Genomic DNA, 20,380 nt, shown 5'->3' with positions numbered 1-20,380 from the left:
GTTTTGGTCACCCTATTTTTGATAACATAAAAATGAGCGCTCTATCATATCTAACAATTTTGTCGAAGACAGTTTTTGTCTAGAGAACAACCGTCGAGCTCTAAATGGTAATTTCCACTTAAATGCATCTCCTGGACCATTGTGCATTGGCATCGAAAAAAGACTTTTTTTTAGTGAGGTGCGGAGATGTCATTTTTGGTGGAGACAGTTCAGCGACTAGAACACAGAACTAAATCACACACAGCAGAAGAATAATTTTCCTTGTGAGCCGGCGATGATGGTCCAGACTTATTTTTCCCTACGTAATGTAGCGAAGAACATGATTATGCCTGCTTTGCCATGGCTCGGTTCGATGTGTTGATCGCAATGCCAGATGCATAGCGAGTGAAATATTCGCACACGTCCACAGCTCGAATGGAAACGAAGATGACACAAAACGACCAGAAGAAGCGATGTTCGTTGTTTTGGATATAGAAAGAAACTGAAAATTTTCCTCAGAGTAGACGCAATATTTATATGCTAGCGACAGTGTACTTACTGTGCAAGGGTGAAGTTTATGTCATCATTATTCTCTTTTTCGAGAGGCTTAGTCCTACGTCAAAAATTCAGCATCCGGAAGTAGACGAGGCGCTATACATCTGGTTCTTCAAAAAACTAATAAAATAATTTTAAAAAATTTAAAAAAATTAAAAAAAAATATGATAAAAATATAAATAGAAATACTCAGCGCAAATAATACCCTCGACAATTGAATTCATCGGTCGATAGCAGCCATCTTAAGCATTCGATAATAGAACTGCTACCTTCACACAAAATGCGGCTATGTTCAGTTCGGCGGCAGAGAAGAAATTGGATTGAGAGAGAAGAGTGTAGTGCTTGGCGAGCTAGCGAGACCATTCTCATGTCACTTCGCAATCACAACTAAATGGATTTCTTCTTCTTCTTCTTATTCTTCTTGAATTATAGAAACATTAAGCGCTTGCAGTTCATTCGTCTCTAGCCCTGAGTAGGGTCTTTGAGGACAACTCAATCCGTATTTTTTCTCCACCTGCTTTGACATAGACCCTTCATTGTCGTTCAACGCTCCTCAGCAAACATGTCCGCTTCAGCAAGCGTCAAACGACGTTCTTGAAATGGATTTCCGAGCGGGCATCAGTTAATACACATATTCGTGATTTCATTAGTCTGTTTTCAATGCAATTTTTAAGCAATTGATACAAATTTTCGAGTCGATAATTAATAAGCATATCACTCTTAGGCATTTCATCTTTCGAATAAAGTGATTACACGAAGTGGTGGTGTAATCACTTTATTTAGCTGGAAAAGAATTATTAACGGCTGCAGAAAAGAAATGGAATTGGGACTGACTGATATTGAATTATCGAGGCTTTAAACTCTGAGAGTCTATTCGTTTTTAAAACGTGAACGTGGTCAACGTGGACAACTTCAATTCAAAGCCCTTCTCCAACTGCCAACAACCTCGACCCCCCTCACCTCCTTCCAGCGTTACGGAATCTGAGTCAACGCCTATGGAGCGCTTCACGTTGCCGTTTGCAAACATGGATAGAAGTCCTTAGCCTACACTCATGTTAATTGGAAAGTTCAACGAAGTACAAATTTCCCTGATAATTTGAAATACATCAATATTGATTATACAATGTTCTGGATTGCACACGAGTAGGAGCCTGTGCCGGAGTCTGCTATCTAGAAGTCCCGGAAAATGTAGCAAATGTATCTATTTACCCTCAATCAATTGTGTGAAGAAAAAATGACGAGAAAGTTGGGTTTCACCTTTTAGCTGGATTTTTTTTTCCCGAAAACGTTCATTAATCAGACTCAATTACTTATCATCTAACGTTTACAGACTCAAATTTCACCTTTAAATAAAATTCATTTTCTATAGGATTAAGACTAACAATTAAATATTAACTAAATCTAACATTACATTGATTGGGCAGGATTAGGATTTAGGATTAGAATGGAGCGAGTGAGGCAGTTTGGTTTGATGAGGAGGGAAGAATCAAACTGTGATCTTTTGAGAAATTGGTAAAGAGGGAGCATTAGGTTGAGGTCGCGACTAGCTACGATGTCTCTACCCGGTAAGTCAGATTGCCTTCCTAGTGCCTTGAGTGATTCCGATGGATGAGCCCTGGCAGAATGAAGGTTTATACACGACCAGACCACATAGTCGGTTTATACAGGGCTATCACCACAAACGCAAATATTACTATCAAGGATCCCAATGCGTTGAGACGGGAAACCAACAACTGATGAGTAGACATAAGGCGGGACATCACGCGAATGAAGTACCGACCTACCTTCTCCTTTTATTATGCATTCCTTCGTGTGACCCGGTTCAGTGATCACTTCGTCGATCTCAACTTCTCGACAGGGAATGTAGAAACGATAGTCATTTTTAAAACTTTCATATCTAACAATTTCATTTGCTTGGGCAGGCTCACAATAACTACTAGCAGTTTGTCTCGATTAACCTTTTAATCACGACAACTGCAGAAAAAGGTTCTTGATATTTCAATGCCGTCAATCGGCTAAAAACACGATATATCGCTCTGTCTTGCCTTCGGGGTAAACCTTAGATCTGGGAACTTCTGAAATAGAAAGAATTGGTGGAGCTTTTTTTTTGAGGAATAGTAGGAGAAGAGGATCCGCCATAAAGGATAGCGGGGGATGGGTTAATTTTTATCATTTGAATAGACGGGCATTACTGGATGCAGACTAGTTTTTAACATTACAGTTCTGAATTCGTACGACCTACGATATTGTGCGACTAGCTAAATGCTAATGCTAATGCTAACGGTATAAAAATCTTGATCGAAAATTATGTCTGATATGATAAGCTTTGGGGAAAACATTCGAAAAATTATGGGGAAATTAATCAGAAGGGATCAGAGCAACGTGTCTTAAGGGAGTATTCTAGTATAGAAATTTGAAAAAAAATCAAAATTTTTTTCCTTCATATTTCTGTAGGTTGGGCATTCAAGAACATACGCTAGGAAAGACATATCGAAAATCCTATTATTTACCGAGTTAGAGCCATTTAGTGATGAGGTATCTAACCTGGTACGGCCATAACAATGAATTTCAAACGCGTTTTTCTCGAAAGTAGTTTGATCCGATTCATGTCGAATTTATATGAATACAATCTGCATGCATCTCTCTATCGCATGAACCTCTAAAAAATCAGATTTTTAAAATTTTATTATTTTTTGAGAATCGGAAAACGTAAGAAAAAACGTTTTAAACCGCATTTTGTTTTTCAATCGGCCGCCGTTTTGTCAAAAAAGATGTTTTTGACTTGTCCGAGGTTCATGCGATAGCGGCATCTTTACTGATTCAGAATCTGTTCGATTTTTTTGTTTCATATAACCAGAAGGGCTGAATCGTGTACGCCATGGCACAACTTTTTTTGCACTCCCTCACTTCATCAGCCTGTAACTATTCTAGTTATGAATATTTTCTCACCGTTCAATTTTTGTTTTATTGTTAAAAGATAGATGAACAAATAATGATATGATGGATGGTAAAAATATCCTAAGTTTTATTTTTACGGAGCTCGAAAAAACGTCCGAAATTCGGGTCTCTAAACTAGAACACCCCCTTAAGAGCGGTTCTTGTCTGGAAAATCGAGAATTAATGGATTTTCGTGATTTTTTTTATGTTAGGAATAAAGTGAGGTGTTCGGGTACTTTGGTTAATGTTTAAGATATTTTTGAAGATGTATTTTCCATTTTTTGAGTACAGAAATCTGACAGACGATCGTTCTACGAACAATATTGAGATTTTATCTCCGCTCGTTTTCAATTTATAGAGTGTACAATTTTCGATTAGAAGGTCACTGGGTTACGATTACAGTTGAAACAAGACACACCTGATATGTACAATACGGATACGATTCAATAACGATTTAGCTGATAACGATTAACGAATAACAATAATCTCGACAAAGTACGTCTGATCGGTATGAGATCTTTATTAGAACTTATCTAACTAGCTTAACTAAGTGTAAGAACTACTGCTGCTACAACTCTATGATATTGGAGAGTCTAGGTGAGAGTGAGTCTAGGAGAGAGTGAGTTCAGTAAAGCTGATGATCGTAGCAGAGTGGGTTCGGTGGGCAAAAGCTCGCACAGTCTCGCTCCAGCTAGCAGATATAAGTTTTCTCAGTGCTGATGGTGACACAGCTGTTTTGCTCGATGCAATCTTCATGCCGTCTGGTGGAGAGTGCTTCTGTATTGTGTCACCATATCATTGCCGCATATGTGCTGGAGTGTAAGTTTAATTCAAAAACGAAAGCATTACGTTTGGGTGACAGGATTTGTGCGAACATATCCAACGACTTATTTTAAAAATTTCGGTGCATTCTAAAATAATAAAGGGTGTGTCACATCAAATTGCATCACGGAAAAACCGCTGTAGAAATTTAATTTTTAGGAATTATATCTTCAGCTTTCGCTTATAATCAGATAAGAGTGTATAGATCACGTTGGCCATGCTTCACTGTCAATTTTTCGTAAATTTGGAAAAATGTCGTCGAACGAAAAAGAGCGTCGTGAATTAATCCTGTGCACTCATTTCGAGAATCCGGAGTTGTCACATCGGGACATCGGTAAGATGCTGGGAATCGTCCAATCCACGGTCAGCAGAGTACTAAAACGATACTTGGAGAACCTAACCATCGACCGGAAGGTGAAGAACGGCAAAAATGGATGCTCCGTCAGTGAAAAAGATCACAAGCGCGTAGTTAAGCAGTTTAGACGTGATCCGAGAAGTTCGGTCCGGGATTTCGCCAATAAGCTGAATTTGTCAAGTTCATTCATCCAGCGGACCAAGCAGCGGGAGGGCCTGCGTACATACAAGGTTCAGAAGGCTGCTAACCGCGACGAAAGGCAAAACATGGTGGGGAAGACGCGAGCCCAGAAGCTGTACACCGAAATCCTCACGAAGCCGCATTGCCTGGTAATGGACGACGAAACCTACGTCAAAGCGGACTTCCGTCAGCTGCCGGGCCTGTTGTTCTCTCAGCGTTCCGGAGGAGATTCGCAAGCAGAAACTATCCAAGTTTGCCAAAAAGTACATGGTGTGGCAAGCGATCTGCTCTTGCGGAAAGCGGAGCGCCCCATTCGTGATGACCGGCACGGTAAACGGGCAGGTTTACCTTAAGGAGTGCCTACAGAAGCGCTTACTACCACTATTGAAGCAGCACGAGGGCCCGGCCATCTTCTGGCCGGATCGCGCTTTGTGCCACTATTCAAAGGACGTGTTGGAGTGGTACGAAGCCAACGGGGTCACTTTCGTGCCAAAGGAAATGAACCCGCCCAACGCGCCGGAGCTTCGCCCAATAGAGAAATATTGGGCGATTATGGAGCAGGCCCCCGGAAGAACCCAAAAGTTGTCAAATCGGAGGCGGACTTTAAGAGAAAATGGATTTCTGTTCAAAAAAAAACTACAACCTGACGTTGTACAGAACCTTATGGACGGGGTAAAGAGGAAGGTGCGAGCATACGGGCTTGGGCTCGAAGTATGAATAAAAAGAAAATGCCAAAAGTTGTTTAATAGTTTTTATTTTACTGTCTAAAATTTTCAAAAGGATCGGTCTACTGGGCGAATTTCTACAGCGTTTTTTCCGTGATGCAATTTGATGTGACACACCCTTTATCTGAAGTAATCAAAAGCGATTTTCACTGGATATAGAATATAGAAGCGTGTTCGAATATTTTGGTGTAATAATAATGTTTTGAATTATAGAGGCTTTCCCAGACTGTCAGATTTTCTCAGTTCGTTCGCCTCTAAAACAACAAATGTGGAAAACTAAACTAATCACTCGGCCTTGGAAAAGCCTATTTGGAAAGCCAAGCTGTCGCTGCCACCGGTCCGTTAGCATGATGATTGATGAATTATGAATGACTTATTGCTTTTCCGATCGATCAGTTAATTTTAGTGAATCAAAACATTGTTTTCAGGTTAGAAGTGGCGTCATTGACGTGCAGCGCAATTCAAGCCGGATGTGAAAAAGATATTAGATCGTTAGAAATGTAATTTTGATACTGAAAACAAACTTGGATATTCAGCATGTTCAGTGTTTCAGTATTATTCTGGACAGCGAACGATCAACATCATATGTTAATTCTGAGAGTTAATTCAAAAATCTGCTTAAACTGGCTTCGTGAAACGTTCGCGCCTCTCACTCAATGAAAGCATTTGAAAGAGAAAGCAGTTTCATTTTTGAATTTCCATAATCTTTGTTTCTCGCCGATTATAATTTCGTAGTCCACCTCTTTTCGAATTGTTCTTAACACTTTATCGACCATTAGCCTTTCAATCGGCCTTTAGTTACCGACGGTTTTCGTACAGTGGTTTGTTGTTGTTCCTGGCAATAATTACGTGCCATCGACGTCGTCAATTATTTGTAGCCCGTACAGTACTGCCGTGATCTCGCAAAGTGACGCAAGCGCCAAAATTGACATTTAACTTTTTATGTTATAAATCGATAAAGAATACCAAATTCTTTCAAACGACTGCGAAGTTTTATAGAAATGTGGAAAAATGACCCCGTAAAAGCTTCAAAACGGAATGGCGTAAGCGCCATTTCCACTGTGATGTGGCGCAAGTGCCATTTCCCTTATAATGTGACGTAATTTGGAATCTGATGCGATATGATTTTTAATCCGTTCTGATGGCATAGAATGAACGAGAAGGGACAAAACATTTCAAATAACAACATCAATCAAGGGACAAAGCATCTTGACGATGTTCACTTAACTCACTTGCTCAATGTCTTTTTCGGATGAATTGAAGCTGAGAGTTGATCGAAGGGTAATGTCTAAAATCTCCATCGAAACGCATCTTATAACAAAACTCAGAACATCCTCGCGTAAACTGTATTTGCTTTACATCGGATAATTTCGGACGGCATTATCTTATTCAACACGGATGTTTTCAATTGCATTTTGTATTGCTGTCAATAGTTGTTACAATCGGGTTCTCAACTACGTTGGCCCGCTCGACACACGCTACAAGGACGGAAAATGTGTAGAACTCTTCTCTCTGATGCTATCTTTTGCTCCACTCAGCGGTGGCATGTTGTAGAAGATATTTGGAAACAGATTCTCCCATACTTTGATGGATGAACGCCAATCGGTTGTGGAAACAGCGATTAAAATTTGCTGTTTACACAACAAACTGGCGTTGGTAACATAGCTTAAATAAAACTGCATTTTTTCAAAAATCGAACCGATGGCAATGTTTTTCCATCAATTGTACACAATTTGTACAGATCAGATTTTCGTAATATACACGTATGCTGATTTTTTTTTATCCCATTTATTTATTTAAGGCTCATTAGCATTTTAGATGTAACAGAGCCGAATTTTAATCGTGTACATGTCACATGGTTATCATTATCTATAATTAGCACATTACACAGTTGTCATTCGCCAGTATTCCTTCTATACCATTACATATGGTACATTCACATAGTAGCCATTTAGGCGTAAGAGTATTCTTTCTGTTCTTCCGATTCCGATTATCCAGTTGGACCAAAGGACAGCGGGACAGTTGATTGATCATTGTTGAGTTATTTATAGAACATCAGCCCGATGTGTCTTGCAGAGCAGAGTACAGTTGTATGAATGAATCGATCTTATTTCGACCGTGGATCGATCTCCATCGCTGATGATTGTTGCGTGGACGTAGCTATTCTGTAACAACACAAAGATGGTCAATGAGGGCCCTGAGTTTTGAACTCACGATCGATCGCGAACGCGCAACCAATGTGGCTACGGAGACCCCCATACGTATGCTGATTATAAAAGGTGTGTCACATCAAATTGCATCACGGAAAAAACGCTGTAGAAATTCACCCAGTAGACCGATCCTTTTGAAAATTTTAGACAGTAAAATAAAAACTATTAAACAACTTTTGGCATTTTCTTTTTATTCATACTTCGAGCCCAAGCCCGTATGCTCGCACCTTCCTCTTTACCCCGTCCATAAGGTTCTGTACAACGTCAGGTTGTAGTTTTTTTTTTTGAACAGAAATCCATTTTCTCTTGAAGTCCGCCTCCGATTTGACAACTTTTGGGTTCTTCCGGAGGGCCTGCTTCATAATCGCCCAATATTTCTCTATTGGGCGAAGCTCCGGCGCGTTGGGCGGGTTCATTTCCTTTGGCACGAAGGTGACCCCGTTGGCTTCGTACCACTCCAACACGTCCTTTGAATAGTGGCACAAAGCGAGATCCGGCCAGAAGATGGTCGGGCCCTCGTGCTGCTTCAATAGTGGTAGTAAGCGCTTCTGTAGGCACTCCTTAAGGTAAACCTGCCCGTTTACCGTGCCGGTCATCACTAAGGGGGCGCTCCGTTTTCCGCAAGAGCAGATCGCTTGCCACACCATGTACTTTTTGGCAAACTTGGATAGTTTTTGCTTGCGAATCTCCTCCGGAACGCTGAATTTGTCCTCTGCGGAGAAGAACAACAGGCCCGGCAGCTGACGAAAGTCCGCTTTGACGTAGGTTTCGTCGTCCATTACCAGGCAATGCGGCTTCGTCAGCATTTCGGTGTACAGCTTCCGGGCTCGCGTCTTCCCCACCATGTTTTGCCTTTCGTCGCGGTTAGGAGCCTTCTGAACCTTGTATGTACGCAGGCCCTCCCGCTGCTTGGTCCGCTGGACGATAAACTTGACAAATTCAGCTTATTGGCGACATCCAGGACCGAACTTCTCGGATCACGTCTAAACTGCTTAACTACGCGCTTGTGATCTTTTTCACTGACGGAGCATCCATTTTTGCCGTTCTTCACCTTCCGGTCGATGGTTAGATTCTCGAAGTATCGTTTTAGTACTCTGCTGACCTTGGATTGGACGATTCCCAGCATCTTACCGATGTCCCGATATGACAACTCCGGATTCTCGAAATGAGTGCACAGGATTAATTCACGACGCTCTTTTTCGTTCGACGACATTTTTCCAAATTTACGAAAAATTGACAGTGAATTGACAGCATGGCCAACGTGATCTATACACTCTTATCTGATTATAAGCGAAAGCTGAAGATATAACTCCTAAAAATTAAATTTCTACAGCGTTTTTTCCGTGATGCAATTTGATGTGACACACCCTTTACATGCAATTTTGCGAAAAGTCTCGTACTGAAAATTTCTCCCTCTGGCGCTTGCGTCACTTTGTGAGATTACGGCAGAGTAGGATTTGCTGTTTTCGCAGTAGCTTTATAATAATCTTTTCATCGCGTAAGTTCAATAGATTTACCTTCCTTCTAAACAAAAGGAATAAGCGTAATGCGACATGTAATGAAAAATTAGCTCGTACTGGGAGTACCAAGCCGGTACTTAGTAAATGGCGGCTTCAACCACGAGCGATCTATAAAGTTTTAAAACTACTATGAATATGTATAAAATTTTAGTTTCTGTAAACTGCCTAATTTTTACGACAACGTGTTTGCCGGGCTGATGAACATTGAAATTTCATTGTCAAATTTGTTGATAATGTTTGCATTTTTGAGTTGTCATGAACAACGCATTCGAACTGTTTTATTACATTTCAGAGCTAACGCTAATCGCACTTTGAACGGTTTTGTAAGAAACCATATATTCATAGCTTATGTTGTACAGTTTTTTCGTATGAATATGGAAATGTGGTATTTTTTTTTTTTTATCTTCGCTTATTTTTCGTCGGCCTATTTCCGCCACTTTAGTGCCAATCACCGACATCAGGGAGGCGACTCCACCTGTTCCTACCTATCAGACTCAACAACTCATGAGCCGGGCCAACTTCTTTTACTTCCGCTCCGAAGGAAGACGTAACCAGAGATTTTTCGCCTCAGAAAATCCCAACGACGCCAGCTGGGATTGAACCCAGGCCGATCGGATTGTGAGGCTGTTACGCTAACCATACAACCACTGGCGCCGTCTTTTTTTATATCTCATCCATGATTCGCTGGAATATTTCGGGCGCCGACAATGTGGTATTCATAACGCTCAGAAGGTTAAATCACCAATGTTTCTTAATCATTGTGATCTTCAGTGACATCACACTTTCGAGTGGAAAGGTGACTGTCATTTCCATCAGGACTCGAATTGCATAAATTAACAAAACACGGTCGAAAACCCCGTTTTTACCTGCGTTTAGTTTCTCCTCATGCTTATTCATGGTCAAAGTGATTCGCTCAAGTTCACGGCTATTCGCAATACCCCCACTGAACAACTAATTGCATCGCTGGATTTCATCCGCATGCCAGTAATTGAGGTTTTATAGAAGCCAATTCAAAAAAAGACCATTCATATCAAACCATGTTAGTGTGTCAAAGTTTTGCTAATGATAATAAAAACCGCTTTATTAATCGAACAGCAGCAGAAGAAAAGTCATGCTCTCGGTGCAGTTTTTATCTTGCCCTCTTATGTTGACAACACAATCAGTTTTTCAGTACCTTTCATCGTGCAGCCTTCGTTTGCTGTTTTCGGACACCCGGGATGTGAGGGCTAACCGCTGCGATGGAAACATTGTGGGCATAAGCAGTCAAACCGCTCGTTCATTTAGGGGGCTTCGGCATGGAAAGCAGGTATTTCGCGCGGTGAAACCAGCTGCCACCACTGTAGCGTTTTTGGAGTTGAAATCGGTTCAGCCTTATTGATACCTCAACGGGAAATTTTAGTTACCACTTGTTTCTGAAGATGTTGCGATCAGCGTGGATTGTTTTGGTAGTGATTGGTGTGTCTTTCGAGTGCTTCGCCATATCCGGCCGAGTTTTGGATCGGTTCAAAGCGCGCGTGGATGAACGGATCGTTCGTCGGTATCGGATCCGGGAATGGAATGCACAAACCAGACTCGGTAGCACTCCAAACCAGATGACCCAGCAGGATACTGGTGGTGTGACAGCGAACAACAATGCTACCGCCGATAATCACATCCACCAGGAGGGCGGACCAATAATGGACGAGGAACATTCCAAAATGGAAGTCAGTGAAAGTGATCTTATCAGCGCGGGTTTGGGACAGCGACGGTTTCAAGAGGCGAATAAAATATTTGAGAGGAATGTCTTATTCCGGTTCTATCAGAGGTAAAAACCATTGTTTATCACGGTGATGAAGGTGATCGGCATCTAGACTTTATTTACCAACATACAGTTCGATTGAAACAAGACTCGTTGGTTACATGAAAGACCAGAGCGGCGATTGCAAAATGTTGAGTAAACACTTGTTATTGTGGTCGAGCAGCATCGGTGGTTGCAAGCAGATATTAACAAGTTTACTTGTATTTGTTTTGTTTCTATCGAACACATTTTAGATTCGGTTGAATTGAATTAAAACTGTGTTTCTACAACTGCTATCGTTGCCATTGAATAACTCTTCATCCATTCTCGATGCGCAAGATTCACGGAACCGTTTTACACTGATCGTTTTTTTCTTCCAATTTGAACGTCATTCTGTAGAGAGTTGTCCAGAATGTTCGTGGAGCCACTTACGATGACCAAATCAAAATGCGGATCAAGAATAATTCTTAATATACTACAGATGTATTGAACGATTCAATCGAGGTACAGTGAGTTACATCTAATTCGACATCTAGCTAACTGACAGACCTCTAATGCGACACGTTTAACCCTCCTATACTCGCACACTGGTCTCACAGACCGAGAAATCAATGGTTCGTTCATTTCTCAGAAAACATCAACACTACGACTTTGCGTTTCTCTAGCTTCGTCATTCGTCGTTAGTCATCGTTTTCTTCCCCCTATTGGGTGTGAACCACTGCGTCCATTTTTTTTTAACTATTGTGGTATACCCCTTTTTTTAGACTTCACTTCAAGCTTATCTACTACTTATTGATGAAGGAGTAGACTGAAAGCTATAGCGTGATAGGTGCCAATCAGGAATAATCTGTTTGATAAAATTTATAATCTTGATCGGCGACGCAGACCAAATTTCCTTGGGCTTCAGAGTAGCTTTATCAAGGTGTTGAAGTCTGCGTCTAGTTAGAGCTCCGCAGTTACAGAGCAAATGTTCCGAGGTTTCGCTTTCGGCATTGCAAAAGCGACATATATCATCTTGTGCTAAAACTATGTTCTTAATATGGTATTTACTTGGGCAGTGTCCTGTTACAAGACCAGTGAATGTGCTTAAGTCTTTCTTATTAAGGCTTAGCAGCTGTTGAGTAATTTTAATACTCGGCGTAATAAATGTTTTCGCCTGTTTAAGTTTTGCAGCCATCCAATTGGCTGTCACTTCCCGGTCTTCCCATTTTTCCAGCTCACTTTTCAACACACAGTCGGAAAGTCCACAGAATGGTTCTGGACCAGTGTTTGAGTTTGAGCCGTTCCTGGCAAGTTCATCAGCTCGCTCGTTGCCCTCTATACCGGAATCCAGTACAATTGTACCGAACTTATCTGACTTAATTGCCGTAAAAGGGAAATGCATTTCCAGACAATTTTTGAAGAGCACTTGAAGACATTTAGAGCTTGAAGTGCCGCTTGACTGTCAGAGAATATGCAGATGTTAACATGTCTATACTTTCTTTTGAGGCAGACATTTAGACATTCTATTATTGCAGCTATTTCTGCCTGAAAAACGGTTGGCCAGTTTCCCATAGCCACAGAGATTTTTGTTCTGGGACGATACACTCCAGCACCTGTTCTGATTCCCATTTTCGACCCATCAGTGTAGAACATGATTGAACCATTACGAACGTTGGGGCCACCTTCATCCCATACTGAGCGAGAATGTTCACGAGAACTCTGTATGGAATGTTATAATTGGTCCTAGGTTCCATCCAATCATTGTTCATCTCTGAGGCTGGTCCAATGGGTAAAAGATTCAAGATGCTCAAGATGGAAAAAATACTAGACGGAGACAAAACTGGTCCGTCTAGTATTTTTTTTTCCATCTTTTAAACTTTAGAGCGCTTTTTTCAGCCTCTAGCTGAACATATTGGTTCAAAGGTTCAAAGGATAGCCTCCAATGCCTTTGAGGGTGTACTTCGCATTGCTCCAGTAATTGCAACGCATGCTAGTCGTTGGAGTTTGTTTAGCTTTTATGTAGCTACAGTCTCCTTAGTCTTTGGCCACCATACAAGTGAGGCATAGGTTATCCTAGGCCGCACAATTGCAGTGTAAACCCACATAACCATTTTTGGTTTAAGGCCCCATGTTCTTCCTATCATTTTAGAGCACGCCCATAGAGCTGAGTTGGCCTTGCTGATTAGTGAATCTAAGTGTGCGTTCCAGTTTAATTTAGCATCTAAGATTACACCTGGATATTTCACTGAAGCGCTGCTTTTTTATTTCCTCTCCCCCAAGATGCAGAGACTGCAGGTGCAGTTTTTTCTTTTTGGTGAACGGAATAATTGTTGTTTTTGAGGGATTTAAGCTCAGACCTTCTGTGATACACCAAGATTGTGTAAAGTTTAAGGCCATCTGCATTCTGCTCGATAACACGTCGTCAAACTTGCCTCGTACCATTACGAAAAGATCATCGGCAAAGCCCACAACTTCGAATCCTTTTACCTCTAAACTTATCAGAAGGTTGGCAACTACAAGTGACCAAAGGAGGGGTGATAAAACCCCTCCTTGTGGGCAACCTTTCGTTGCAATCACACATGTTGACGACCCGCCCAGCTCCGAGGTGATTCGTCTATGTGTGAGCATGCCCTGGATCCATTTGACTATGCAGTTATCGAAGCGTCTTTTTCTCATAGCTTGTGCCATTGATAGATAAGAAGCATTATCAAAGGCACCTTCGATGTCAAGAAACGCGCATAGAGCGGTTTCTTTTGACAAGAGAGATTTTTCAATTTTTGTTACAAGCGTGTGTAGCGCTGTTAATGTGGATTTGCCTGATTGGTAGGCAAACTGGTATTTAGATAATGGGCATTTGGACATGAATATAGACTTTATGTATTCATACAATACTTTTTCCATAGTTTTCAGCACTATTGATGATAAACTAATTGGTCTGAATGCCTTTGGGAGTGATTTGTCACGATTCCCCGCTTTTGGAATGAAAACTACTTTAACAAGTCTCCATATCGAAGGAATGTGCTCTAGTATCAGGCTTGCCTTAAAAATTTCGATTAGAGGTGGAATTAGTTTTGATTCTCCATTTTGAGTCAGGGCTGGAAAAATTCCATCTGCACCTGCAGATTTGTAAGGTAGAAAGGATCACACCGCGTTAACTACTCTGGCTCTCGTGAAGACTAACCCAGCAACTATGTTAGTGACATCCTTTGCACTTTCAGGTCTTGTTGGGTGCCATCGAGAGCATTTTGTGTCGCCATTATAGCCAGGATTTGTATTCGAGTAAGCCGACGCAATTACGATGTCGGATCTTCCTTTGGCGGTTGGTACTTCCACTCTGATTGCGACGATGTCCCTTTGAATGAACTCTGTAATAGGAAAGCATTTAATGTTTGCATTTACAAAGACAGCAGCTCTTGGGGAGTCGTGCTTGTCATCGTAGAACAACTTACATGAACCTGTTTGAATACCTAGTATTCTTCCTTTGTGAACCCAAGGCTCTTGGATAATAGCTAAATCTACCGCGTCTTTTGTAAACCTCCTGGATAACACGCTCGACGCTGCTTTAGCGTGATGGAGGTTTATTTGCAAAACTTTAGTGTTCTGCATTAGGTTGGGTTGACCGGTCCGGGGGTTTGTTTGGGAGAATCGGAGCCCCATCTGTTTTGTTGAAATTATGGTCAGGTTTTTTGCTTGTTCCAGTGTCCATGCTCGTTTTGGATCTGGCGTGATGGGGGGTTTGAAGAAACTCACCTTTTTCACTTGACGTAGTTGAAGTTCCTACCCTTTTTGCGATTGCTTTTAGTCATCGTTTGGCACGGTATTACCAGTCGATTTTACAAACTTGAGAGCCTTGGCGAGCTCGAGGCGAATGAACTGCAAAGTTTAAAGCCTCTTAAAAACAAAGAACTGAACTGAACTGACAGCCTTGGCGGTCATTCCTCCTGACCACATTGGGTTATAAAGGGTGTGTCACATCAAATTGCATCACGGGAAAAACGCTGTAGAAATTTAATTTTTAGGAATTATATCTTCAGCTTTCGCTTATAATCAGATAAGAGTGTATAGATCACGTTGGCCATGCTGTCAATTCACTGTCAATTTTTCGTAAATTTGGAAAAATGTCGTCGAACGAAAAAGAGCGTCGTGAATTAATCCTGTGCACTCATTTCGAGAATCCGGAGATGTCACATCGGGACATCGGTAAGATGCTGGGAATCGTCCAATCCACGGTCAGCAGAGTACTAAAACGATACTTCGAGAACCTAACCATCGACCGGAAGGTGAAGAACGGCAAAAATGGATGCTCCGTCTGTGAAAAAGATCACAAGCGCGTAGTTAAGCAGTTTAGACGTGATCCGAGAAGTTCGGTCCGGGATGTCGCCAATAAGCTGAATTTGTCAAGTTCATTCGTCCAGCGGACCAAGCAGCGGGAGGGCCTGCGTACATACAAGGTTCAGAAGGCTCCTAACCGCGACGAAAGGCAAAACATGGTGGGGAAGACGCGAGCCCGGAAGCTGTACACCGAAATGCTGACGAAGCTTCATTGCCTGGTAATGGACGACGAAACCTAAGTCAAAGCGGACTTTCGTCAGCTGCCGGGCCTGTTGTTCTTCTCCGCAGAGGACAAATTCAGCGTTCCGGAGGAGATTCGCAGCCAGAAACTATCCAAGTTTGCCAAAAAGCACATGGTGTGGCAAGCGATCTGCTCTTGCGGAAAGCGGAGCGCCCCCTTCGTGATGACCGGCACGGTAAACGGGCAGGTTTACCTTAAGGAGTGCCTACAGAAGCGCTTACTACCACTATTGAAGCAGCACGAGGGCCCGACCATCTTCTGGCCGGATCTCGCTTCGTGCCACTATTCAAAGGACGTGTTGGAGTAGTACGAAGCCAACGGGGTCACCTTCGTGCCAAAGGAAATGAACCCGCCCAACGCGCCGGAGCTTCGCCCAATAGAGAAATATTGGGCGATTATGAAGCAGGCCCTCCGGAAGAACCCAAAAGTTGTCAAATCGGAGGCGGACTTCAAGAGAAAATGGATTTCTGTTCAAAAAATAACTACAACCTGACGTTGTACAGAACCTTATGGACGGGGTAAAGAGGAAGGTGCGAGCATACGGGCTTGGGCTCGAAGTATGAATAAAAAGAAAATGCCAAAAGTTGTTTAATAGTTTTTATTTTACTGTCTAAAATTTTCAAAAGGATCGGTCTACTGGGCGAATTTCTACAGCGAATTTTTTTCCGTGATGCAATTTGATGTGACACACCCTTTAAACGTGAGTTTACAGATTTTTTTCACGTCTCTCCCGTTGCATCTTCGATACCTTTTTAACGCGTGCCATTCGTATAAATCGTGTCAATTTTTACTACAGGTAGATGGGGTAGGAGAAATGCTTGAGGAAATTGGGAATAGGCACAGTGTGTTCTGACCTCAACTGAACAATTTTTCAAACTAGAACTTTACAAACTAAAGAGAAGACGTCAATCACGCTTGGTGTCTCATTTCATTTTTTGTACACATTTTTCCTCTAACTTTTATTATCAGCTGATTGATTATTACTTGAAAAAAAAAACATGAATCCATTACTAATCGCCCAACAATATGATTACAGCGGCAACTTGACGAAAACAACGACCGTTGGCGAAAATCCGTTGCTCTCCGGGACCAATTGCTCGACGACAGAAAAGTTTTCCATAATCGCTCACGGATGGCACGAGAACTGCTACGAGACGTTCTGGATTGGTGATCTGGAAGAGAATCTACGGGTTCACCGCGGGGGCTGCGTGATTTGTATGGACTACTCTACCTTCTCCAGCGGGGGCTATCCGTATCTGTTCAAACGTTTCAACAACTTAAGTGGGGTGCTCCTGAAATTTCTTCGATCACTGCAGTATGAAGGGATGCAGTTCGAAAACCTGTACATGTTTGGTTTCAGCTTCGGAGCCCAGCTGGTGCTGGATGCTGGCAATCAGATAGGCTTCAACGTAATTGAAGAAATCGATACCTGTGATATGGCGGGCCCAGGTTTTGACCAGGACCGATTCTTCAAGGGGATCAACTTCCGGAATGCGGCACAGAATGTGCAGTGCATCCATACGAGCACCGACAAGGGTACCAAGCTGATGAACAAATGCCACCAAGACTGGCGGATGGGCCAGTGTGGATTCAAACAACCGGCGGCGGGAAAACCGCCCTTGGGCTCGCACGGACTTTGTCCGGTGTTCTACAACTTGGCATTCAGCGAAGGGTTTTACGCCGAACCAAGACCGTCCACCTGTGAGATCGTGAAGGACCGTGAGACAGATTACCCAACTGGGTTCAGGATGGGGTATATGGAGAAGCGAAAAAGGTATGCGAATCAGAGTCCAATTTGAAGGAATATGTTTTGAAGTTTGATTAAAAAATTTGCCGTTTCTATTGCAGGAAAGTACAGGGCGAACTGTACGCCCAAACAACGGATGTCTACCCCTACACCAACAGCTTTGACCAACTATGGCTGAATGATTGAATGAGTGTCATTCACGCAACCCCATCCAGTACAATTGTGATAGTTTTGTTGTTTGTAGTAAATAACATGAATTAATGTTCGTTTCTCATTTCGGCACCTGCCGAGTAATATAACATACCGTTGCCATAGTTGTCTGACCGATTGACTCACAAGTTGTAACAATGTGTTTATTTTGACTAGGGAACTTCCGTATAGATGCTTTTCTTAAATTTTATTGGATTCTAACCAGTGGGGATCTCTTATTGGAAATAATGTTTCAGTGCGAGTTTCTCGCGATATTTGTTTGATCAATATTGAGCTATAATAAATAAAACATCCAATAGTAACTAGTAGTAACTTCGCAAACAAGAAAGAGGGAGAAACAACATTCGCATTTTTATTCAACGTGGCAAAAGCGACGAATATAACGGAACGGACTCCATGCCAAATACACAAATGCGGAAGGTGAGTGTTCCACCGCTCATCCCACGGTGCATCGTAAAACTCGTTCGAGCTTGACAAAATAACATTTGCCCAACAAAACTGAATATGGGATTGCATAATGGTAGCCTGCGAAGCCGGTTTCGGTAGAGTGTTTTAATGGTTGTCAATCTTGCGTGCGAAAAACTAATGCTGTTTGCGGCTGGCGAATGATTCACTCCAAAGATCTTGTATTTGATTTAACAGCCCATATAAGGTTTTTTAATCGAGTGAAATTTTTCTCTTGCTTCGATTTTAAATCCTATTCGAATGTCCATGAATTGAGAAAAAGTGCGCTAAGCACGCTTCCAACTACATATGGTTTTGAGAGTTATTTAGTCCCTTCTATGTAGTTCACGTATTTTCGCGCAGTTTTCAATCTCAACTCGTTCGCAAATTGTGCCTTCGATTGTGTGGAGTCTTCATCTAACATCTAATTTCTCAATGGTTCTCGTTTGATCTTCTCCTTTATGTCGAAATAACCTGTTTTGAACGATTTGAACCAGCCTTGATAAGTGTCTTCATGTGGTGTCTGCTTCCTCTTTGAATGGTTTTGAAGGTTAAGATTATCCTGCATATGGGAAAAATATATGTTGCATCGTGTTCGTGATTTCGATTTATATTGTTTGTTAACACAGTAGAGCCCCGATTATCCGTGTCAGAGTAAATCGCGAAAATGTTTAAAAATGATTAAAACAAATGACTACAAAACGAAAAAAAAAATCAAGATGGAAACTATTATTTATCAACACAGAAATCATCCATTTGTAAAGTCGTGTGCACGAATGTTCAGATAATCAAAACAAATAAGCTAGAGCCTACCACTCACTAACAACTTTCGGGATGGTACATTGAATTACTATAGAACTCGCCTTTCCGGATAATGCACACCGCGGATCACCCGTTCGCGGATAATCGAGGTTTTACTATACGAGGTCTGTTCAAAAAATATCGCTACTATCGAATTTACGCGGGTTACGTATATTCGATTCTAATTTTTTTGGTGGCATTATGTTGGTACTCATGTCTCTCTCTCATGCTGACAAGTACGGCTATTTTGAATGTTCAGTTAATTTTTGATAACTGCTTTTCTTACACGTGTTTTAGTTCATCTTCGATTTTTGCCTATTGCAAAAATGGATCAAAGAATCTGTATCAAATTTTGTGTGAAAAACAAAATAAGTGCGCGAACACATTCCAAATGTTGATTGTGACATATGGTGAACCTACCTTGGAGCGAAACAACGTTTATCGAAGTTCGAAAAAATGTTCACGGAGGGTCGAAAATATGTAAATGACGCAAAGCGTGCCGGAAGCCTGTCAACAATTGAAATCGAATCTAAGTAATCCGTGGGTATACAAAAATCGAGATTCTTTTAGAACAGCTCTTGTAGATAGAGTGGTCCACTCTATCCCATTCCATTGAGCATTTCCATAGCCCTAGCCGATTTTGCTTCAGCACTACGAAGGAATTTCTCTAGAGATAGGCAATAGGCAAAAATCGAAGATGAACCAAAACACGTGTAACAAAAACAGTTGTCAAAAATTAACTGAACATTCAAAATAGCCGTACTTGTCAGCATAAGTGAGAGACATGAGTACCAACATAATGCCACAAAAAAAAATCTAGAATCGAATATACGTAAATTCGAAAGTCGCGATACTTTTTGAACGGACCTCGTGTAAGCTACGAGCTTATTTTGCGTTGTTGAAATCAATGTTTTCTCTCAGACTATGCGTCATCGATCGAAAACAATGGTAAACGGAAGGGGTTATATCTGAAGAATACGGCGGTTGGAGAGAACGTCCCAACAAAATGTTTCTAGGTAATTTTTGACGACTTAAGCAACATGTGGCCGAGCGTTGTCGTACCGCAAAATGACCTTTGCTCATCTATTGTTCATATTGTCGTTTTTCCTTCAATACTAGACTCAAACGCATAAGCTGAGTTCGGTGGCGAGCTCCTGTGTTGGTATCAACAATTCATAATGTACACCGCAGGTCGCTCACCGAATACATAGCATGAACTTTGAACTATGGGTGTTTTTCTTGGTCGTCGATACCCACCCAGTATCAAGCAAGTGTCAAATCATATCTCCAAAAGTTAACTTCTTGCAATGGTAGACTTATACCGCGTCCTCGTGCCAGAGTGGGACTCTAAACAAAGCTGTCCACGAGGGTTTTCGGCTGATTGGGGCACCGATGACGATGAAGAAAAATTTTACGCACAGCTAGAGCATAAATACGATCGTTGGCCACAACACGAAATAAAAATCTTCATCAGTGATTTGAAGGCTCATGTCAGCCAAGAGAAGGAGCTCAAACCTATAATAGGTATGTTCAGTTCCATCCAAGAACCAACGGTAACGGCTT

General features: G+C 41.7%; 1 protein-coding gene across 1 annotated transcript; it reads left to right on the top strand.

Annotated features, from left to right (window-relative positions):
* Positions 1-10,566: 10,566 nt before the first annotated feature.
* On the top strand, positions 10,567-17,777 carry LOC129769160 (uncharacterized). The gene is made up of 3 exons (XM_055771250.1): positions 10,567-11,087; positions 16,652-17,389; positions 17,464-17,777. Exons 1-3 carry the CDS (start codon positions 10,702-10,704, stop codon positions 17,546-17,548), a joined length of 1,209 nt encoding a protein of 402 aa, XP_055627225.1. The 5' UTR covers positions 10,567-10,701; the 3' UTR covers positions 17,549-17,777.
* Positions 17,778-20,380: the final 2,603 nt, after the last annotated feature.

The sequence above is a fragment of the Toxorhynchites rutilus genome, chromosome 2 (assembly GCF_029784135.1).
Source record: "Toxorhynchites rutilus septentrionalis strain SRP chromosome 2, ASM2978413v1, whole genome shotgun sequence".
NCBI lineage: Eukaryota > Metazoa > Arthropoda > Insecta > Diptera > Culicidae > Toxorhynchites > Toxorhynchites rutilus.
The sequence above is the reverse complement of the archived record's forward strand: the minus strand, read 5'-3'. Positions and strand labels throughout refer to the sequence as shown.

What these genes read in the sequence shown, in the direction of transcription:
- LOC129769160 (XM_055771250.1), top strand. Translation starts at nt 10,702, where the DNA reads ATGTTGCGATCAGCGTGGATTGTTTTGGTAGTGATTGGTGTGTCTTTC. An exon ending in TTATTCCGGTTCTATCAGAG is followed by an intron (nt 11,088 to 16,651) that starts GTAAAAACCATT and finishes ATATGATTACAG; the next exon opens with CGGCAACTTGACGAAAACAA. An exon ending in TATATGGAGAAGCGAAAAAG is followed by an intron (nt 17,390 to 17,463) that starts GTATGCGAATCA and finishes TTTCTATTGCAG; the next exon opens with GAAAGTACAGGGCGAACTGT.